This window comes from Salvelinus sp. IW2-2015, linkage group LG36, assembly GCF_002910315.2.
Source record: "Salvelinus sp. IW2-2015 linkage group LG36, ASM291031v2, whole genome shotgun sequence".
NCBI lineage: Eukaryota > Metazoa > Chordata > Actinopteri > Salmoniformes > Salmonidae > Salvelinus > Salvelinus sp. IW2-2015.
The window spans coordinates 7241760-7261169 of record NC_036875.1 but is presented as its reverse complement, the minus strand read 5'-3'; the positions used below and the strand labels follow the sequence as shown (position 1 = coordinate 7261169).

At 39.5% G+C, this 19410-nt stretch overlaps 1 protein-coding gene across 1 annotated transcript in view; it reads right to left on the bottom strand.

Annotated features, from left to right (window-relative positions):
- LOC111959877 (inactive dipeptidyl peptidase 10) overlaps positions 1-18811 on the bottom strand; it is a 309270-nt gene extending 290459 nt beyond the window's left edge. The window contains exon 1 of the mRNA XM_070437581.1: positions 18535-18811. Within this exon, the coding sequence (XP_070293682.1) occupies positions 18535-18606 (72 nt within the window). The 5' untranslated portion in view covers positions 18607-18811. The remainder of the gene's footprint in view (positions 1-18534) is intronic.
- Between the last annotated feature and the right edge of the window lie 599 nt (positions 18812-19410).

Sequence of the window (19410 nt, the reverse complement as noted above, 5' to 3'; positions counted from 1 at the left end):
TCCATATATTTTTTAACTGCATTGTTGGTTAGGGGCTCGTAAGTAAGCATTTCACTGTAAGGTCTACACCTGTTGTATTCGGCACGTGTCTAATAAAATTGGATTTGATTGGATTAACCCGTTGTATAAAAGTGATAATGCCCGAGAAGCTGGTGTTTGGAGGATATATTGGCATGGTTTGCCGGCCCTCGACTTTGTCTCATGCGAATATATCCTCCAAACACCGGCTTATTGGTCATTGTCACTGAAGTAGAGTACAGTATTGTACTGCGCTGTACCGAACACTACCAGACTCTACTCTGCCCTGCAGATGTGTACTGCACTGTACTCTACTATGCTGTCCCTACTTGTGAAACATGAGGAGAATGACATTCATATCCATAATTATGCATTTCTCTGTAGTACAGATTAGAAACCCATGATGTAATTCCGTTACCATAATTCCGTTACTGGGTGTAAACTGTAGTTCGACTGTAGAGATTTTTTTTAACTCAAGGTGCCATGACATAGCTGATACCCCATTCCTTCGGCCAACATTTTTTTAAATCTTAATTCAAAACAGATATTTAACAGAGTTTTTGAAAAACATGGTCGCATCCAAACCTGAGGGAGATTTTTATGTAATTCCGTTAGTAAAGTTCACAGTTCTTCAACTAAAATAGTTTATGTACATTTTCAGTGGAAATTATAAAAAATAGTGCCTGTGCATGGAGTCGTATGGTTTGTAAAACTTTGAAATCAATGGTTTTGGTTTGACATACATTCAACTGTATCAGAATATTTTGATGATAAATACACAACGCAGGGGATGAGAGGACAAGAGTACCAGAATTAACAATCAATAGGGAATTGTCAATGTAAATAGGAGTTGGGTTTCAGTTCAACAGCTGTTTAGAATCTGTGGAATGTCACCCCTGAACTCAGAGCTACGTGTGCTATAGTCTGTACATTGAGTCTGGAGCAGGATACTTGTTATTTGGCCATTGGCCCAGTCGTACTGCAAGGACTTCTGATTGGTCAACCCCAGGCTAGGATGGGGGGTTATAAATGGCATCCTGTTCCTTTGTTCTGTGGAGAAAAGCTGAGGACAGGGGAGACTGAACATCTACCTCCCAGCAAAACATCTATGATTTGTCCTCTTTGAATAAACCTATTTTTCTCCCCCTGATTTGCTTTGGGGTTTGTGTTAATGAAGAATAACATCAACTGATGATGAATGTGAAAGAAATGAGTCAAAGCGTAATTCCGTTATTATAGAATTGCCTTTATCCTGTCTGTGAAATGTCCTTGTTTGACTGGGACAGGCAGAGATTACACAGTCTGAATCTGAAACGGGTGAGATTTTTTTTGCAGGGTGACCTTCTCCTTCCAAACGGAGTGGTTTACCAAACACCTTAGTTTAAACTAGAAAGGAACAATCCGCTAATACATTATACACACACAATCACACATAATTACACCTACAATCACACTGTGGATGATGACTTCGTATTGCTGAGTAGCTCTGCTCCAGGGTTTTAGTGTGCATTCCTCTACTGATGCCCTGTATCAATGTGCACTTAACATAATAGACGTAATCAGAGCTGAGATGGCAGAGCCAGGAGAAGGTTGGTGCAGTTCCAGTACAGGCCAACCGAGGACAAAGTATCTCACTTTGCCATCTTGGAGCTTAAGCTTGGTGGGGGACTGAGATAAAGGTGTTGTGCCGAGAGGAAAATCTTTAAGGCGAAACTAAGATTCTGTCTAACAGCTCCATTACTAAGCTAACCAGTTCCAGGAGAAACAGAACATTTCACTGATCATCTGACACCTGCTTCCTTTTCGCTCAAATCCTGTTTTGCATGTTCTTCCCCCTCCGGCACATTGATCTGTAAATTCACATGCGAGGGCATACACACAAACACATATCAATTGTTTCCATAGTAGTTTTGGAGATTACTCTCTCTTTCTCCCCCTCTCTCCCGGTCGTTCTCTCTCCAGAGCTTTTTTCCACTGCCCCAAGCCGACTGAAGAAGAGAAGAAAAACAACTTTTGTTTCTGCAACACAAGTATTTTTCTAATATTCATTCTTAATACTACCAATGTCCATAATATTTCATTCTGGATGGGGTAAAACAAATACTGGTTGCGGTTACCTACATGGCAGGGATAGGAGACAAGTACAGTTCCACTGGTTTTTACTTTAAAGTTCAAGTCTCTTGATAAAGTAAATACTATCGAGTTCCTACAACCTTCTACCAAACGTGAAACCCCAATCAACACCTTAGTAACACCGGGAGAACAAGGGCAGAACAGAGAAAAAAGAAAGAAGGAGGAAGACCCTCTCAATCACACTTTTTTTGGTGTAAGACATCACCCTTCTCCTTCTCCAATAGGATCGTAGGACCCCTGCCAACCAGCTTTGTTTGAGGGCAGAGACAAAACAGGTGCAGTTCTCAGCTGTCAATGACAATGGAGCATCTGCCTCTCACTCCACCGCTCATTTCATATTCTGTTTAAAGGTCTAACCTTATAGCAGCAGATGGCTCCACCATGAAAACGGAGTGCCTTCAGAAAGTATTCATACCCCTTGGACTTTTTCCACATTATGTTGTGTTACAGCCTGAATTTAACACATAATGTCAGCATGGAATTTTGTTTTTAGAAATGTTTACTAATGAATTAGAAATGAAAAGCTGAAATATCTTGAGTCGATAATATTCAACACCTTTATTATGGCGAGCCTAAATAAGTTGTTGCATGGACTCACTCTGTGTGCAATAATGGTGGTTAACATTTTTGAATGACTACCCCATCTCTGGCCCTCAGTCGAGTAGAGAATTTCAGGCAGAGATCCAACCACAAAAACCAGGGAGGTTTTCAAATGCCTCGAAAAGAAGGGCACCTATTGGTAGGGTTAAACAACTGTAAAGCAGGCACTGACTACCCCTTTGTGCATAATGAAGTTATTAGTTACTATTTGGATGATGTGTCAATACTCACAGTCACTACAAAGATAAAGGCGTCCGTCCTAACTCAGTGATTTGACCATGAGGCCGATGGTGATTTTAAAACAGTTACAGAGATTAATGGCTGTGATAGGAGACAATTGAGGATGGATCAACAGCATTTTAGTTACTCCACAATACTAACATAAATTACAGAGTGAAAAAAAGGAAGCCTGTACAGAACACAAATATTCCAAAACATGCATCCTGTATGGATGCACTAAAGTAATACTGCAAAGAATTTGGCAAAAAATGAAAATGTTGTCCTGAATACAACGTGTTATGTTTGGGGCAAATCCCACACAACACATCACTGTATAAGGCCTCCTCCACATTCACCTTGTAACTCAGAAAGAGAAGACAAGACCACCTGGGGTGACTCATTGTCTAAAAGAAGGTGAGGCATCATCCTCCATCCTTCAACACATTCAGAGGTAGTCTTTCTGTGTTATATGACAGCATAACTAACAACAGGCTACTCCCATTGACCAAAACAACCTCTTCTGTTCTCTTTTGTTGAATCGTGTATGTTGTTCAAGGTTCAGGGAAATGTGTTTGTTTCAATAGGCTCTATAGGTGAAGCTCTTATACATGGTTACATACTGTGTTTGACCTGTTCTTGGACAAAATAATGAACAATACATTTGTGTCTAACTTCAAGGTGAGAGAATATGTCCATAGCTAAGCTACACTACGTGTTGCTATTTAATTGATCACCTTTCCCTGACCTTTTTGAAAACATGGGGAAGGCAACGTTCCATTTGCACCCACTTATTGCTACAGGAGTTACTGGGAATCATATATATTCAAGTTAAGCAAAGTGAAACTCTTCTGATACCGAACAATGGATAACAGTAGAAACAGTAAATGTTTTAAAGAAAGAAGCACATTACTTCACACACATACACGTGTATGCATAACACAAAAATGAGGGGGAAAGAAAAGGAATAGAACAGCTCATTTCAAGATGCAACACCTTCAACTGCTTGTGCCTCAAAGCCATGTTCTGCGCAACTTACCATATGTCAAGTGTCAACACTGTTTCGGAGATAATTATTCCAATGTTTTAACTTGCAACACACAAGTCAGTAGACTCAAAAAAAATAGGAAAAAAAGACAAACCCTTTTTTGTGAAAAAATGCTAAACGAAAATATTCTTAGAGGTCACGATGTTTTGTTGAGAAGTTGGCTATACACCAGATCTAATTAAAAACAAATCAAAGCACACTTACTGTACCTACAGTGGTATTGATTTGGCTATTTATATCACAGCTTTGTTGAATAGTCTATTCTGATAGGCCAAGAGGATGTTCAATAACTTTGAATAAAAGCATGATTACAAATGCAAAATCTGACTTGAAGTCGCTCCAACAAAGTATCTGATTACTTTCCACAAAAATACACTACATGTTTCTCATTTGACTTACTGTTTCCCCAAAGGCAAATTGAAAAGGGTCTTCCAAGATGGCGTAGCAGTAGGATGTCTGTTTGTCTTGTCCCGTCCCATGTATATATCTTTTCTTCATATATATTTCACATATATTTAAAAAAAAAAATATATATATAAATTTCTATCTACAGACTGAACATACTCCCCTGCAACCTGCCTCACCCAATGTGGTACGGATCTGCTATTTTTTACACTTTAGAACCGGAACCCCCATCAGAAGCTAGCCAGTTAGCTAATGCTAGCGGTCATCATCGTTAACTCGGACATCAGCCAGCCTCAGCCCGGTCAATTCCTGCCAGTCTGCACAGCACGATATCAACTAAGAGCATATCAGACTGCTTTTTCTCTACCTCATCTCTGGATTCCTACCGCAAGCTCTGAACCTTTACACCGGATCATCGCAGCTAGCTAGCTGCTATCCGAGTGGCTACTCCTGGCTAATGTCTCTGTCCCGAAGCAAGCACCAGTTAGCCTGGAGCTAGCCTCGAGCTAGGCCCATCTCCCGGCTAGTTGAAGAGGTCCATCAGCCAATTCTTGGGCAACAATACCTATTTTGCCAATTGAGGAGGATGCCTGGATGCTCTTTAAAAGTGCTTTCCTAACTGTCTTAAATAAGCAAGTCCCATTCAAAAAATGTAGAACTAAGAACAGATATAGCCCTTGGTTCACCCCAGACTTGACTGCCCTTGACCAGCACAAAAACATCCTGTGGAATTCTGCATTAGCATCGAATAGCCCCCACGATATGCAACTTTTCAGGGAAGTCAGGAACCAATATACTCCGTCAGTTAGGAAAGCTAAGGATAGCTTTTTCAAACAGAAATTTGCATCCTGTAACACTAATTCCAAAAAGTTTTGGGACACTGTAAAGTCCATGGAGAATAAGAGCACCTCCCAGTTGCCCACTGCACTGAGGATAGGAAACATTGTCAACACCGATAAATCTACAATAATCGATAATTTCAATAATTATTTTTCTACGGCTGGCCATTTTTTGTCATCAATCCACACAAAATACTCTAATGCCAAAGTGGAAGAAAAAGTCTAACATTTGAAAACAAATCTACAAAATAAAACAGTAATGTATCTTGATTAGACCTCAGTCAACACATGTTAAAATCACTTTTGGCAGTGAATACAGCTGTGTCTTTTTGGGTCAGTCTTTAAGATCTTTCCACACCTGAATTGTGCAACATTGTCCCATTATTATTTTCAACATTCTTCAACCTCTGTCAAATTAGTTGTGGATCATTGCTTGAAAACCATTTTCAGGTCATGCCATAGATTTTCAAGTAGATGTAAGTCAAAACTGTAACTCGGCCACTCAGGAACATTCAGTCTTTTTGGTAAGCAACTCCAGTGTAGATTTGGCATTTTGTTTTAGATTATTGTCCTGGCTGAAAGGTAAATTCTTAACCCAGTGTCTGGTGGAAAGCAGACTGAACCAGGTTTTACTATAGGATTTTGCTTGCTTGAAAAGATGGAGAGAGGTAATGTGTTGTGTTGGATTTGCCCCAAACATAACATAATTGTATTCAGGAAAAAAAGTGAATTGCTTTGCCACATTTTTTGCACTATTACTTTAGTGTCTTGTAGCAAACAGGATGCTTGTTTTTGAGTATTTTTATTCTTTACAGGCTTCCTTCTTTTCACTCTTAATTAGGTTAGTATTGTGGAGTAACTACAATGTTGTTGGTCCATCCTCAGTTATCTCCATCATAGCCATTAAACTCTGTAACTGTTTTAAAGTCACCATTGGTCTCATGAGCGGTTTCCTTCCTCTACAGCAACTGAGTTAGGAAGGACACCTGTATATTTCTAGTGACTGGGTGTATTGGTACACCATCCAAAGTGTAATTAATAACTTCACCATGCTCAAAAGGTACTGTGCCCTCTGTAGTTATTGGGACAATGAAGCATATATTCTTCTTTTGGCTCTATACTTCAAAAGATTGAATTTGAAATCAAACAATGACTGTGAGGTTATATAGTGTTGCCATCTTTAATTTGAGGGTATTCTCATCCATATCGGGTGAACTGTTTTGAGATTACATCACATTTTGTACATAGTCCCCCATTTTAGAGGAGCAAAATTATTGGGACAAATTCACTTATATGTGTATTAAAGTAGTAAAATGTTAAGCAGTTAAGTCCCAAATTCATAGAACGCAATGACTGCATCAAACTTGTTAGCACATTTTTACACCTGATCTTATTTAGATTTGCCATAACAAAAGGCTTGATTGCTTATTGACTAAAGACATTTCATCTTTACATTTTTTTATTAATTTGTAAGCATTTCGAAAAACATAATTCTACTTTGATTATGGGGTATTATGTGTAGGCCAGTGAAAAAAATCTTTATTTAATCAATTTTAAATTCAGGCTGTAACACAACATTTAAAAAAAATGTCAAGTAATGTCATGCTATACCCTCTTTTATGTTCACTCATGTCAAAATCTCTGCTCACTGCACAGACACATTCATGCTTGATAAAATAATTAGGGTCTGAAGATATACAGTAATTTATCAAAAACAGTTTTTACAGATTTTGTCAAACTTGTGTTTAAGACATCATGTTATTTAAATAACAAACAGCCTAAATGGCCTGCAATATACAGTTGCAGGAAAAAGTATGTGAACCCTTTGGAATTACCTGGATTTCTAAATAATTTGTCAAGAAATGTGATCTGATCTTCCTCTAAGTCGAAACAATAGACAAGCACAGTGTGCTTAAACTAATAAAACACAAATTATTGTATTTTTCTTGTCTATTTTGAATACACCATTTAAACATTAACAGTGTAGGTTGGAAAAAGTATCTGAACCCCTAGGCTAATAACTTCCAAAAGTCAGCTAACCTGGAGTCCAATAAATGAGACAAGATTGGAGATGTTGGTTAGAGCTGCCCTGCAAAATAAAAAAAACTCACAAAATGTGAGTTTGCTATTCACATGAAGCATTGCCTGATGTGAACCATGCCTCAAACAAAAGAGATCTCAGAAGACATAAGGTTAAGAATTGTTGACTTGCATAAAGCTGGAAAGGGTTACAAAAGTATCTCTAAAAGCATTGATGTTCATCAGTCCACGGTAAGAGAAATTGTCTACCAATGGAGAAAGTTTAGCACTTTTGCTACTCTCCCTAGGAGTGGCCGTCCTGCAAAGATGACTGCAAGAGCCCAGCGCAGAATGCTATCTGTCCGCCAGTTTAATCTCAACAGAAGTTGGGTGATGCAACAGGACAACGACCCAAAACACAGAAGTAAATCAACAACAGAATGGCCTCAACAGAAGAAAATACACATTCTGGAGTGGCCCAGTCAGAGTTCTGACCTCAACCAGATTGAGATGCTGTGTCATGACCTTGAGAGTGGTTTACACCAGACATCCCAAGAATATTGCTGAACTGAAACAGTTTTGTGAAGAGGATTGGCCCAAAATTCCTCCTGACCTCTGTGCAGGTCTGATCCGCAACTACAGAAAACGTTTGGTTGAGGTTATTGCTGCCAAAGGAGGGTCAACCAGTTATAAAATCCAAGGGTTCACATACTTTTCCCACCCTACACTGTGAATGTTTACACAGCGTGTTCAATAAAGACATGCAAACGTAAAATTGTTTGTATGTTTTTTAGATTAAGCAGACTGTGTGTGTCTATTGTTGTGACTTATGTGAAGATCAGATCAAAGTGTATGACCAATTTATGCATGAAATCCAGATAATTCCAAAGGGTTCATATGCAATTTCTTGCCACTGTATGTCAGCATATCATAGTTGACAATCTCCAAAGACACCATAGCAAGTGAGATCAGCAAGATAGCATATCAAAGTATCAGAGTGATATCTGCAAAGTACGTCATCTTCAAATGGATCGAAAAATGGCGTATAAATGAAGTAGAAAAAGATCTTCAAAGATGGTTTAGTAAAGATCCAAATAGATTTTAAAAAATGTACCAGATGTAGTCAAATCAAATTTTATTTGTCACATACACATGGTTAGCGGATGTTAATGCGAGTGTATTACAACTTATTGCGGTAAATATTTTAAAGAGGAGGCTTTACAAAGTAAAGTCTTATATTTGTACAATTAATCTTTCCTGCCCTCTTTTATACTTGTGTCTTATTAAGAACAAATGGTCTACAGAGCTCTCAGCACAACTGTCAAAAGCTTAAAGAACTTTTAATCACACCTCAAGCCTCAGTGCAGCCCCCAATGTCCCCTATTACAGACTCATGATATATTCACATCAGTCCATTTTGCTGCAGGCTCCAAAAGCTAGTTGAACCAAAGGGATGGTCAGTTCTGTTCCGAGGCAATAATATACTTCAGGAATATGAAGAATATGAAGCCTAGGAAGCCTCAGGGTTCAAGTCATTAGCATCTTCTGTGAGAACCAAATAATGATTCATTTCTGGTCTATTTGGTAATGGTATGTTACATTCTGACATGTTGCTTTTTTTAATCATGAGTATTGGTTAAGGCGTAATCCTTGATATAGGGACAAATAAGCCACCTCTTGGGAATAGGCACTGATATGCAAATGAACGACAGATATTTCTCAACAAAACAACCAATTAGTGACACATTAATCACCCATTCCTCAGTGAACAGAGAGTATGAGAAAGAATGAGAGATGCATTGCAGGCAGAGAATATATTCAGATCAGTTGGCATGCCGGCTATAATTTACAGAGTCACAGACTGGCAAGGTGATGCAGTTATTCTTTTGAGGCACATTCAAGCAATCTATCACACAATGAGGATGGCTGACGAGAAGCCTGCAAAGCGCCAGTTACCGGTAGCTTTTTCGGGAAAATGTATTTGATAGATCTTAGAGGATTGGGGAGAAAATGCACTAGATGCGCCTCAAAGCTCCATTAACCCACCACTGCTGTTGTTTGGGACTGGGGGAGTAGACTGCAATGATGAAGGTAGATGGTATATTGAGAGGTTTTGAAAATGGCCCTGAAATTCAAAATCCAAGGTGCTTTGGGTGATTATTGTGGGTTAGAGAAAAATCAGGTGTTATATAGGGGTAATTCCATGACAAAGGAATTACACTCAGACTCAGATTTTCCTACCTTAAAATGTATACCAAACAAAACTGTTGATTTCAAAACAAGCCAAATCACAAACCAACTATGCACAAGGCCTATTTAACAATTTGCCCTGAAAATGTTACAAAAACACATTTACTGGATAAACTGGGCCGATAGAATGTTTGGGAAAAGAATAAACTTTGGGGGAAAAAAATAACTCAGTCTCAGCGTAATTACATTATGATGGAATTGCCCATAGGCAAGAATGTACAGTTTACGTCAGAAGTTTACATACACCTGAGCCAAATACATTTAAACTCATGTTTTCACAATTCCTGACATTTAATCCAAGTAAAAATTCCCTGTATTAGGTCAGTTAGGATCACCACTTCATTTTAAGAATGTGAAATGTAAGAATAATAGTAGAGAGAATGATTTATTTCAGCTTTTATTTCTTTCATCACATTTCCAGTGGGTCAGAAGTTTACATACACTCAATTAGTATTTGGTAGCATTGCTTTTAAATTGTTTAACTTGGGTCAAACGTTTCGGGTAGCCTTCCACAAGCTTCCCACAATAAGTTGGGTGAATGTTGGCCTATTCCTCCTGACAGAGCTGGTGTAACTGATTCAGGTTTGTAGGCCTCCTTGCTCACACACGCTTTTTCAGTTCAGCCCATAAATTCTCTATAGGATTGAGTTCAGGGCTTTGTGATGGCCACTCCAATACCTTGACTTTGTTGTCCTTAAGTCATTTTGCCATAACTTTGGAAGTATGCTTGGGGTCATTGTCCATTTGGAAGACCCATTTGCGACCAAGCTTTAACTTCCTGACTGATGTCTTGAGATGTTTCTTCAATATAACCACATAATTTGTGGCATCTATTTGATGCCATCTATCAGTCCCTCCTGCAGCAAAGCACCCCCGTGGCTTCACACCCCCGTGGCTTCACAGTTAGAATGGTGTTCTTCGGCTTGCAAGCATCCCCCCTTTTCCTCCAAACATAACAGTGGTCATTATGGCCAAACAGTTCCATTTTTGTTTCATCAGACCAGAGGACATTTTTCCAAAAAGTACGATCTTTGTCACCATGTGCAGTTGCAAACCGTAGTCTGGCTTTTTTATGGCGGTTTTGGAGCAGTGGCGTCTTCCTTGTTGAACGGCCTTTAAGGTTATGTCGATATAGGACTTGTTTTACTGTGGATATAGATACTTTTGTACCTGTTTCCTCCAGCATCTTTACAAGGTCCTTTGCTGTTGTTTGGGATTGATTTCACTTTCGCACCAAAGTACATTCATCTCTCGGAGACAGAATGTGTCTCCTTCTTGAGCGGTATGATGGCTGCGTGGTCCCATGGTGTTTATACTTGCGTACTATTGTTGGTACAGATGAACGTGGTACCTTCAGGCGTTTGGAAATTGCTCCCAAGGATGAACCAGACTTGTGGAGGTCTACACATTTTTTGATGAGGTCTTGGCTGATTTACTTTAATTTTCCCATGATGTCATGTTAAGAGGCACTGAGTTTGAAGGTAGYCCTTGAAATACATCCACAGGTACACCTCCAATTGACTCAAATGATGTCAATTGGCCTATCAGAAGCTTCTAAAGCCATGACATCCTTTTCTGGAATTTTCCGAAGCTGTTTGAAGGCAGTCAACTTAGTTGACTGCCTTCAAACAGCTTCGGAAAATTCCAGAAAAGGATGTCATGGCTTTAGAAGCTTCTGATAGGCCAATTGACATCATAAACTTCTGACCCACTGGAATTGTGATACAGTGAATTATAAGTGAAATAATCTGTCTGTAAACAATTGTTGGAAAAACGAATTGTGTCATGCACAAAGTAGATGTTCTAACCAACTTGCCAAAACTATAGTGTGTGAACAAGAAATTTGTGGAGTGGTTAAAAAATGAGTTTTAATGACTCCAACCTAAGTGTATGTGAACTTCCGACTTCAACTGTATGTACTTTTTAAATCCTTTATTTAACCAGAGAAGGTACATTGAGATTTACATCTCTTGTCCAAGAGAGCAGCAAACATATTATAATTACACAATCGACACATAAAACATATCAATGAATGGGAGTTAAAACAGTGCAATGTGCATAACATAGATTAAAAGAGCAGGTTTAAAAATGTATGCTATGTGTGGTCAGCAGCCCTCCAATAAAGGATTTCAAATTATTAATTTGAATAAAATATAGTTTTAAGACTTTCTGCAAAGTGTTTCAAGATGTTGGGGCAGCAAATCTCAAAGTACTCTTACCAGACTCAGTTCTTGTGTTGGGAAAGTGTCAGAACAGGATGTTCATCCATGTTTCAAGGATTGTAGCTTTTGAAATATGCTGATGTCACCGAATACTACCAAACACTGCAATGATACTAGCAACACTAACATCCCAGCAAAAAAATCTGTTTTCAACCATGTAAAGACATCTTTTTCATGACGAGATCAAGATATCATGGGAAAGACATCATGAATACCTATGTAAGACTGCTGTTCATTGACTACAGCTCAGCATTCAACATATAAGTACTCTCCAAGCTCATCATCAAGCTGGAGGCCCTGGGTCTCAACACACCGCCCTGTGCAATTGGGTCCTGGACTTTCTGACGGGCCGCCCCCAGGTGGTGAAGGTAGGAAACAACATCTCTAGTTCACTGACCCTCAACACTGGGGACCCACACAAGGGTGTGTGCTCAGCCCTCTCCTGTACTCCCTGTTCACCCACGACTGCGTGACCATGCACGCCTCCAACTCAATCATCAAGTTTGCAGACGACACAACAGTAGTGGGCTTGATTACCAACAACGACGAGACAGCCTACAGGGAGGAGGTGGTGTCAGGAAAACAACCTCTCACTCAACGTCAACAAAACAAAGGAGATGATCGTGGACTTCAGGAAACAGCAGAGGGAGCACTCCCCTATCCACATCGAAGGTACAGCAGTGGAGAAGGTGAAAAGTTTTAAGTTCCCCGGCGTACACATCACAGACAAACTGAAATGGTCCACCCACACAGACAATGTGTGGGTGGACCACAAAACAGCTTCTATACAGCAGTCTCTAACTCAAAGAGGCTGCTGCCTACATTGAGACCAAATCACTGGCCACTATAATAAATGGATCACTAGTCACTTTAAACAATGCCACTTTAATAATGTTTACACATCTTACATTACTCATATCACATGTATATACTGTATTTTATACCATCTATTGCACCTTGCCTTTGCTGCTCGGCCATCGCTCATCCATATATCCATACACTTATATGTGCATATTCTCATTCACCCCTTTAGATTTGTGTGTATTAGGTAGTTGTTGGGGAATTGTTAGATTACTTGTTAGATATTACTGCACTGTCAGTACTAGAAGCACAAGCATTTCACCACGCTTGCATTAACATCTGCTAACAACAGTGCAACCAGTTTTGCGCGCTGGGTCACCACAGTCGAATCAACTTCACTCATTATTCTTCTTCCATCTTCACATCCTTCCATCATGAAAACCCACAGTCCTCCCTCTTCACTCCAGTCTCACCGTCTCTATTTTCTCCATCACAACCCTCAGTCTGTCTTCCACAATCCTATCAGCCCATTATTCAGTTACTGGCCTCCATCACTCTTCCATTATAGGGTCCATTAACCCCTACTTCCCCTCACTGTGACCCTTCATCATCCAGCCTTCACTACAACTTCATATCATCACACGTCTGCATCATCCCCATACTGTGAAATATGAAACAGTTAGGCCTATCACTTTGGCTTTGTCATATCTAATGGTGTTATGTTATGATATGCTATATTTCCACACGGTAAAATTAAGTTCACGACAAATTCACTACATGCCTGTCATATGTTTCTCTCTCACTGTGCTCTTTTTAATTGTGAATAAATATGTGTATAAAAATGTATAATGATTTAACGATCATGATTACTAATTAATGAACTTCTGAGATTAGTTTTACCCCACTGTGTAAACTCAATTAGTAATATATAAATATTGGTTTCTCTGATATGCAATTACTTTCCCCAAAAGCTCTCTAACTCAAAATTGCTTTCTCTCAAACAGTGAATATCTGAGGTTTGAGTTATTGAACTTTGCAAGTGAATTTTGTACATGACAGTTGTGATTGCTTTTTCTCAGTTTCTCAGTTTGTAAGTGGCTGTGATTGCAGTATTGGGCCCTGGGGGAGGGGGATAGCAATACTCACCCAAATATCTCCAACTATGTGTGAGTGGACTTATTTGTCTGGTTCTTAAAGCAAAATCAGCCCAAAACAGTCTTCAGTCCTGCATAGAGTGCAATGTAACAGGGTGAGGGGTCCAGAAGGTCTGATACAATCACACTCACTCACACGTGTCATCATAAAGAGCCAATGGTAAGCATGTGAGCAGTTCTCTGTTTAATAAACTACAATAACAACACTTTTATAAGACAGATAAGACACCCTTTAGTGGGAAGGGGATGTAAATCCATCATAGCACCCTACCTATGCCTATATGACAGCCAGCCCTGCTATTGTACAATAATATTGCACTTTTATCACCTTAACAGTAAGGCGGTTGGTTATTCCAGACGACCACAGCAAGTAGCCCACAATAGGTGATAGGGGTTGGGTCTTTCACTATGTCAATAATTGTAATATTTCAATACATCAACATTAAAGATCCCGTGGTGATCCTTTTGTCTTGGAGTGTCTCACTGCCATTCAGGTTTCAAGTATGCTCCTGAGTTTTCCTCTCAAGAACAAAGGATAGGTTACATAAATCAGCCAGCCTAGTGTTCTGTCCCATTTCAGCACCATGCTGCTGTCCCCAAGTACTGCCTAGTCTCAGTGACTGAGGCGCAACAGGGTTTAAAAATTCTCAGCTTTTCCTCAAATCCTGGTTGGAGGAATTTGGATTTCCTGCTTATTAACCCTTATTCTAAACTTAAGCCAATTCACCTAACCCTTGTCATCTAACCTTTCACGTAAATTATCCTAACTTTGTCATTAGTTATCCTAACCACCAAAGTAACTTCTCCCCATAATTTTATTTTGTAGTTACTACACAACAAGCAACCTGGTCTCAGAGAAAGACGTATAATACTATACGTCCACCAAGACTTATTTAATCCAATTTGTATGACCAGGTAAAACGTACGATACTATATGTCCTCTAATTACTGCTATTCCAATCATAATGTTACCTAACGTAACATATACTAAATGGGTACGTACCGAATAATATGAATGGCCCTAGACCACGTTTGGCTGATGTGGTCCTGTATATGGCAGATTGCTAACAAGAGCACTTATGTAGGCAGGCTTGGCCTGTACAATAGCAAGGTAATTGGATTGTTGATGGCAGAGGCTGTGTCGCTGCAATCAGGGCTAAGGGCTAACACAACACCCACAAGAAGCATGCAATGTCAAACCAACTTGGTTAGCTTGAAATCACTCTAATATCAATCTGGAGTCAAATATTTGACACTGCATATGTGACACACCACATGGATTCGGTCTTACGTAGCAAAAATTAAAATTAGTAGTAAAATTAGCGACTCAGAGCTACAAAATTGTATATCATACACTGCATTTTTGAGGAACAATGGGAAAGTAATTCTGCTTTGAAAGTTGATAAACTTGTAAACTCACTTTTTAGAAAAGGGCCTTTGAATGTTTTGGTACCTACTGGAGAGCTCTCCTTTGTCTACACCCATTCAGCATTGTTCACACACTCTTAAGCCAGCCCCACCCATCTCTTTAAGGATTCACAAGTGAGGTCATGTGCTAAACAGAGAGTAGTGTAGTAAAGATTAAGACTAAAAGTGGTAGTAGCCTACAATAAGGAAAAATTCCAGGATTTTTTTGTTTGTTGATAATACTATTGCATTATCCTCTGCATAGTTGTTGATGAAGTCAACCACTCGCTGCAAGTCCTCATACTTCAGGTGTAACCTGTGCTTGCTTGGGCCAGCTTTATTTTTGATGGGAGGCATTAGACCATTCTTCTTGTATGACTGGAGGAGGAGAGTCAGGCATATTCTACTGATGGTGAAAGACAAAATCCAGATACAAATATTTTAGCATTATTATACAATAGATGCGAAATGGCATTCTGAGATAACATCACTACATACAGTTCATACACGTAATGTTAGTTAGCTAGCCAGCCATCTAAAGTCAGCTGGCTAGCTAACAGCAAGCTTTAACTAGCAATACAAACCGATTGTCATAGGTAGCTAAAGTTAACCAAATAGGTTCAATTGTTAGCTAGCAAGCCAGCCATCGAACTTCAGCTGTCTAACTAACAGCAATCTTTAATTAACTTGCAATGACAACAACTTTCTAACAAAATTTGAAACGTATAATATCTGAAACTGTAGCTAGATTCTTACCAGTATACATAGTTGAAAGCTTCACAGCAGACTGCAACCCCTTTTATTAAATAGACGTCTTGTGTCGTTTCCTTTTAGTTTGCACAGCTTGTTTGGCCCGTAGTGTCAAGTCACTGTGGTTCACACTGGCCGTGTGCAATGCCATAAGAATCATCAGATCTTTCTCCCTCTCTGTCACAGATGCCATGGTTGCCCTTAGTTTGAAGATGTTATCCGGAAACGTGTTTTATACAACAGCCTTCTGTGTTCTCTTTGACTCCCTATGCATTTGCAATCAAACGCCAGAATTCTATTAATCTCCTTATCATACTCTGCTTCTACCAGATATTCAACTGATTTCAAAACTTGGTCAACTTCTCCGTGACAACACTCTTGTTTGCCGTTTCTTCCCCATCACTGTCATCAGAAGACTCTACAATGTCCTATTCAATGAAAATGTTACCTAAATCAGGGATTTTCTCATCGTTTGATTAATTTTCAGAGTCAGAGAGAGTCAGCATGGCACGACCGTCCTCCGGAAAGTAGTCCATCACAACTTTTTCCCACTGACCTTTGTTGATAGCGCCTGATAAATTCAGGGCAGCAATATTTGCAGTTCTCCATAGCTAATGTTATATCTTTCGAAAAAACTACAGTAGAAAGGTTTATCTATGCACAAAGAGCAGCCATTTTATAGACAAAAGATGCTACACCGCAGACCAACCCAAACTCATCTCTCGGCATGTCCAGCCCACTCATTATCTCAGCCAATCATGGCTAGTGAGAAGGTTGCTGACTTTTTTCTGTGGCTTAACGAAACTAAGACTTCATGATGCAACATGTTTACATTTGCCAGCCCAAGACAAGTCACCTGTCAGCATGTCTGGAAAATAGTTTTCAGCTTTCAAACTATATTCAACAAAGCATGTGGAGAGAAGGGCTGTGTATCCACCAACTCGGTGACAAATCAACTGCATGCACATTTCTATTTTGAATGTCATTCCCAAATATTTATACATACATTTTGAAGTAAAAATCGATCAAATTTCCTCCATCAAAAATTTGACCCATAGGAGTTTGAGGTTGAAAAGGGATTGAGAACCCGTGCCAAAATCAATAAAACTTGAGTCACTGTGGAAGACCATATCAAAATCAAATCAAAGTTTATTGGTCGGGTACACAGATTTGCACATGTTGTCGCAGATGGAGCGAAAGGCTGATGTTTTTAGCTCAAACAGTGCAGCAATCATATCTAGCAATATAGAACAATGCAAACATAATGCAAAAAGTAAAAAAAAATCATTAAGAAATATCAGAATGAGCCATGTCAGAGTCCAGAATATAAATATATGTATATTACTGCACCAACATAATTTCTCACCCCTTCAACCAAGAATATGAAAAACATGGGGACTGGCTGCCGTTGTGTGGTGTAAGGTTACAATAGCCTACTGATAGAGGCAAGCATGGAGACACTTTGGAGCATCAGTATCAAATTGTTTGAGGGCATCAATAAAATATCAAGCACCATAAAGTACATACCCATCCTCTAAAAACTACAACAAAGCACTGGAGGTGAAATAAGAATTGAATGAATTATTCTATTCACACAGTCAAAAGGTGGCATTTCCATGGAAGGCTAGAGTAAAACGATGCACAATTAAATCAGAAAATAATACACCTATATTATTCTGCTTAACTTGCATTCTTATGAGAGAGAGAGAGAGAGAGAGACCTACTCAAACAGTCGCCAAAAGATGCAGAGCACGTCTTCATGGACATTGATTGAGTTACTCATAACAGGTCGATGTCACCCAAATTCCCTTGCGCAAGATTTCCCAAACAAAGTCCTCGGGACCCCAAGGGGTGCACGTTTTGGTTTTTGCCCTTGCACTACACAGCTGATTCAAATAATGAACTAATTATCAACCTTTAACCATTTGAACCAGCTGTGTAGTGTTAAAGCAAAGACCAAAAGGTGCACACCTTGCGGTCCCGAGGACCGAGTTTGGGAAACGCTGCCCGAGACGTCATCACATGCATTAATGCTCATAATAACCTTTTTGGTGGCTTAACGAAAAGAACGCCACATGTCATCATATTTTTATATTTCTATCAAAGTGGCTGGGAATCGATATGCACTCTACAAAGGAAGATTTTGGAAGCATATACCCCCCCTCTTATGTTTCGCTCTCGACGTGATGTGAATTTGAAATAGTTGTACTGCAGTATTGTTTGTGGCTACAATGCTCTTTATGCCATAAAATATGTGAATTTGGCTTTAACATATTGTTGAACATGCTGAACAGTATTCAACATACTGCCATTGGTGAAAGGGATCTTCATATTTCCTAATCTATGTGGTAGTACCGCAACATTTCTCAAACCGAAACCCACCTAAAAGCAACAATAGACACCTAACAGAGACTCAACTAAGTCATGTTAATAGCCACACATCTAAACATGATCCAAAATGATAATAATGTAAGGCAGCCCAAAGAGTTCTTGTCTCCTTGCGCAAAGCTTTCCATCACCACAAAGTTACTAATGCGCATAGAGGTGCTCACATGGAACTTCTTGTTATTTTACGTAATGACCCAAGCGTAATAACCCAAGCGTAATGGGGCAACAATAATGTTTCAAACTCATTTAAATTATACAATGTCCTGGAGATATAAAGTTCATACCTTGGCCATAGCCTTCGAAGACGCAGAAGACTGGTATTTCAATTGGTGCGAAACGCCGGCAGTTTGGTTCATCTTGGAAACCTAAGAAATGTTCCTATCCAAAAAAGGTAAAACACCTGGTAAACACGACCAAAAGAAAATATAAACCAGGCACCGTCTATGAAGCAACTCCCCGTTGGATATGTGGACTCCGAGTATTTGACGACTGACACTTTCACCACCTGAGAGTCGTGTACAACGCGCGCAACTGACTTCTCCTCTCCCTATCCACTGCTTGCATGTGGCAACCACCACGCGCGATCGGTGTAAGTGGGTGCAGTCCCGGCGCATAGTCTATCCGGTACTTGCGGCGCCGTCTGTGGTTTGAGCCACAGCACCACAAACCAAAACAGCCTTTGAGAAATAGGAAATCGACGAGACATGCATATTTTCAATTGTCATCAATTTACTCGGAATCATTCTTACTTGAGAGGGAAGTAGAGCTAACAAAGTATGCTATTCATCAACACAATGCACCATTAAGTAATGCTCATTGGATGTTATCCTTATGATCAGGTTTTACAGCATAAAGCATACTATTACCTAGGTGGACTAGTCAATAGCGAAGGTGTTCTAAATGGATTACAAAAATAGAATCACATTTGTTGATGACTAAAATCGAATGAGTTAATGGTTTGTGGCACGTATTGCTTCCACCACTTCCAACAGCAACTTGTATGGAGAGGGGGAAAGCTAGGGAAATTGGAATATTTTACAGGCTTGGACAGAAACATGTTTTTCATGACACAGTGAGTAAATGTGTCTGCAGTGGCCTTCAGAACCTGAAGAATTATTGTTCTACAAGCCTCCCGTGACACAAAGCCTCAGTGTTGCCTT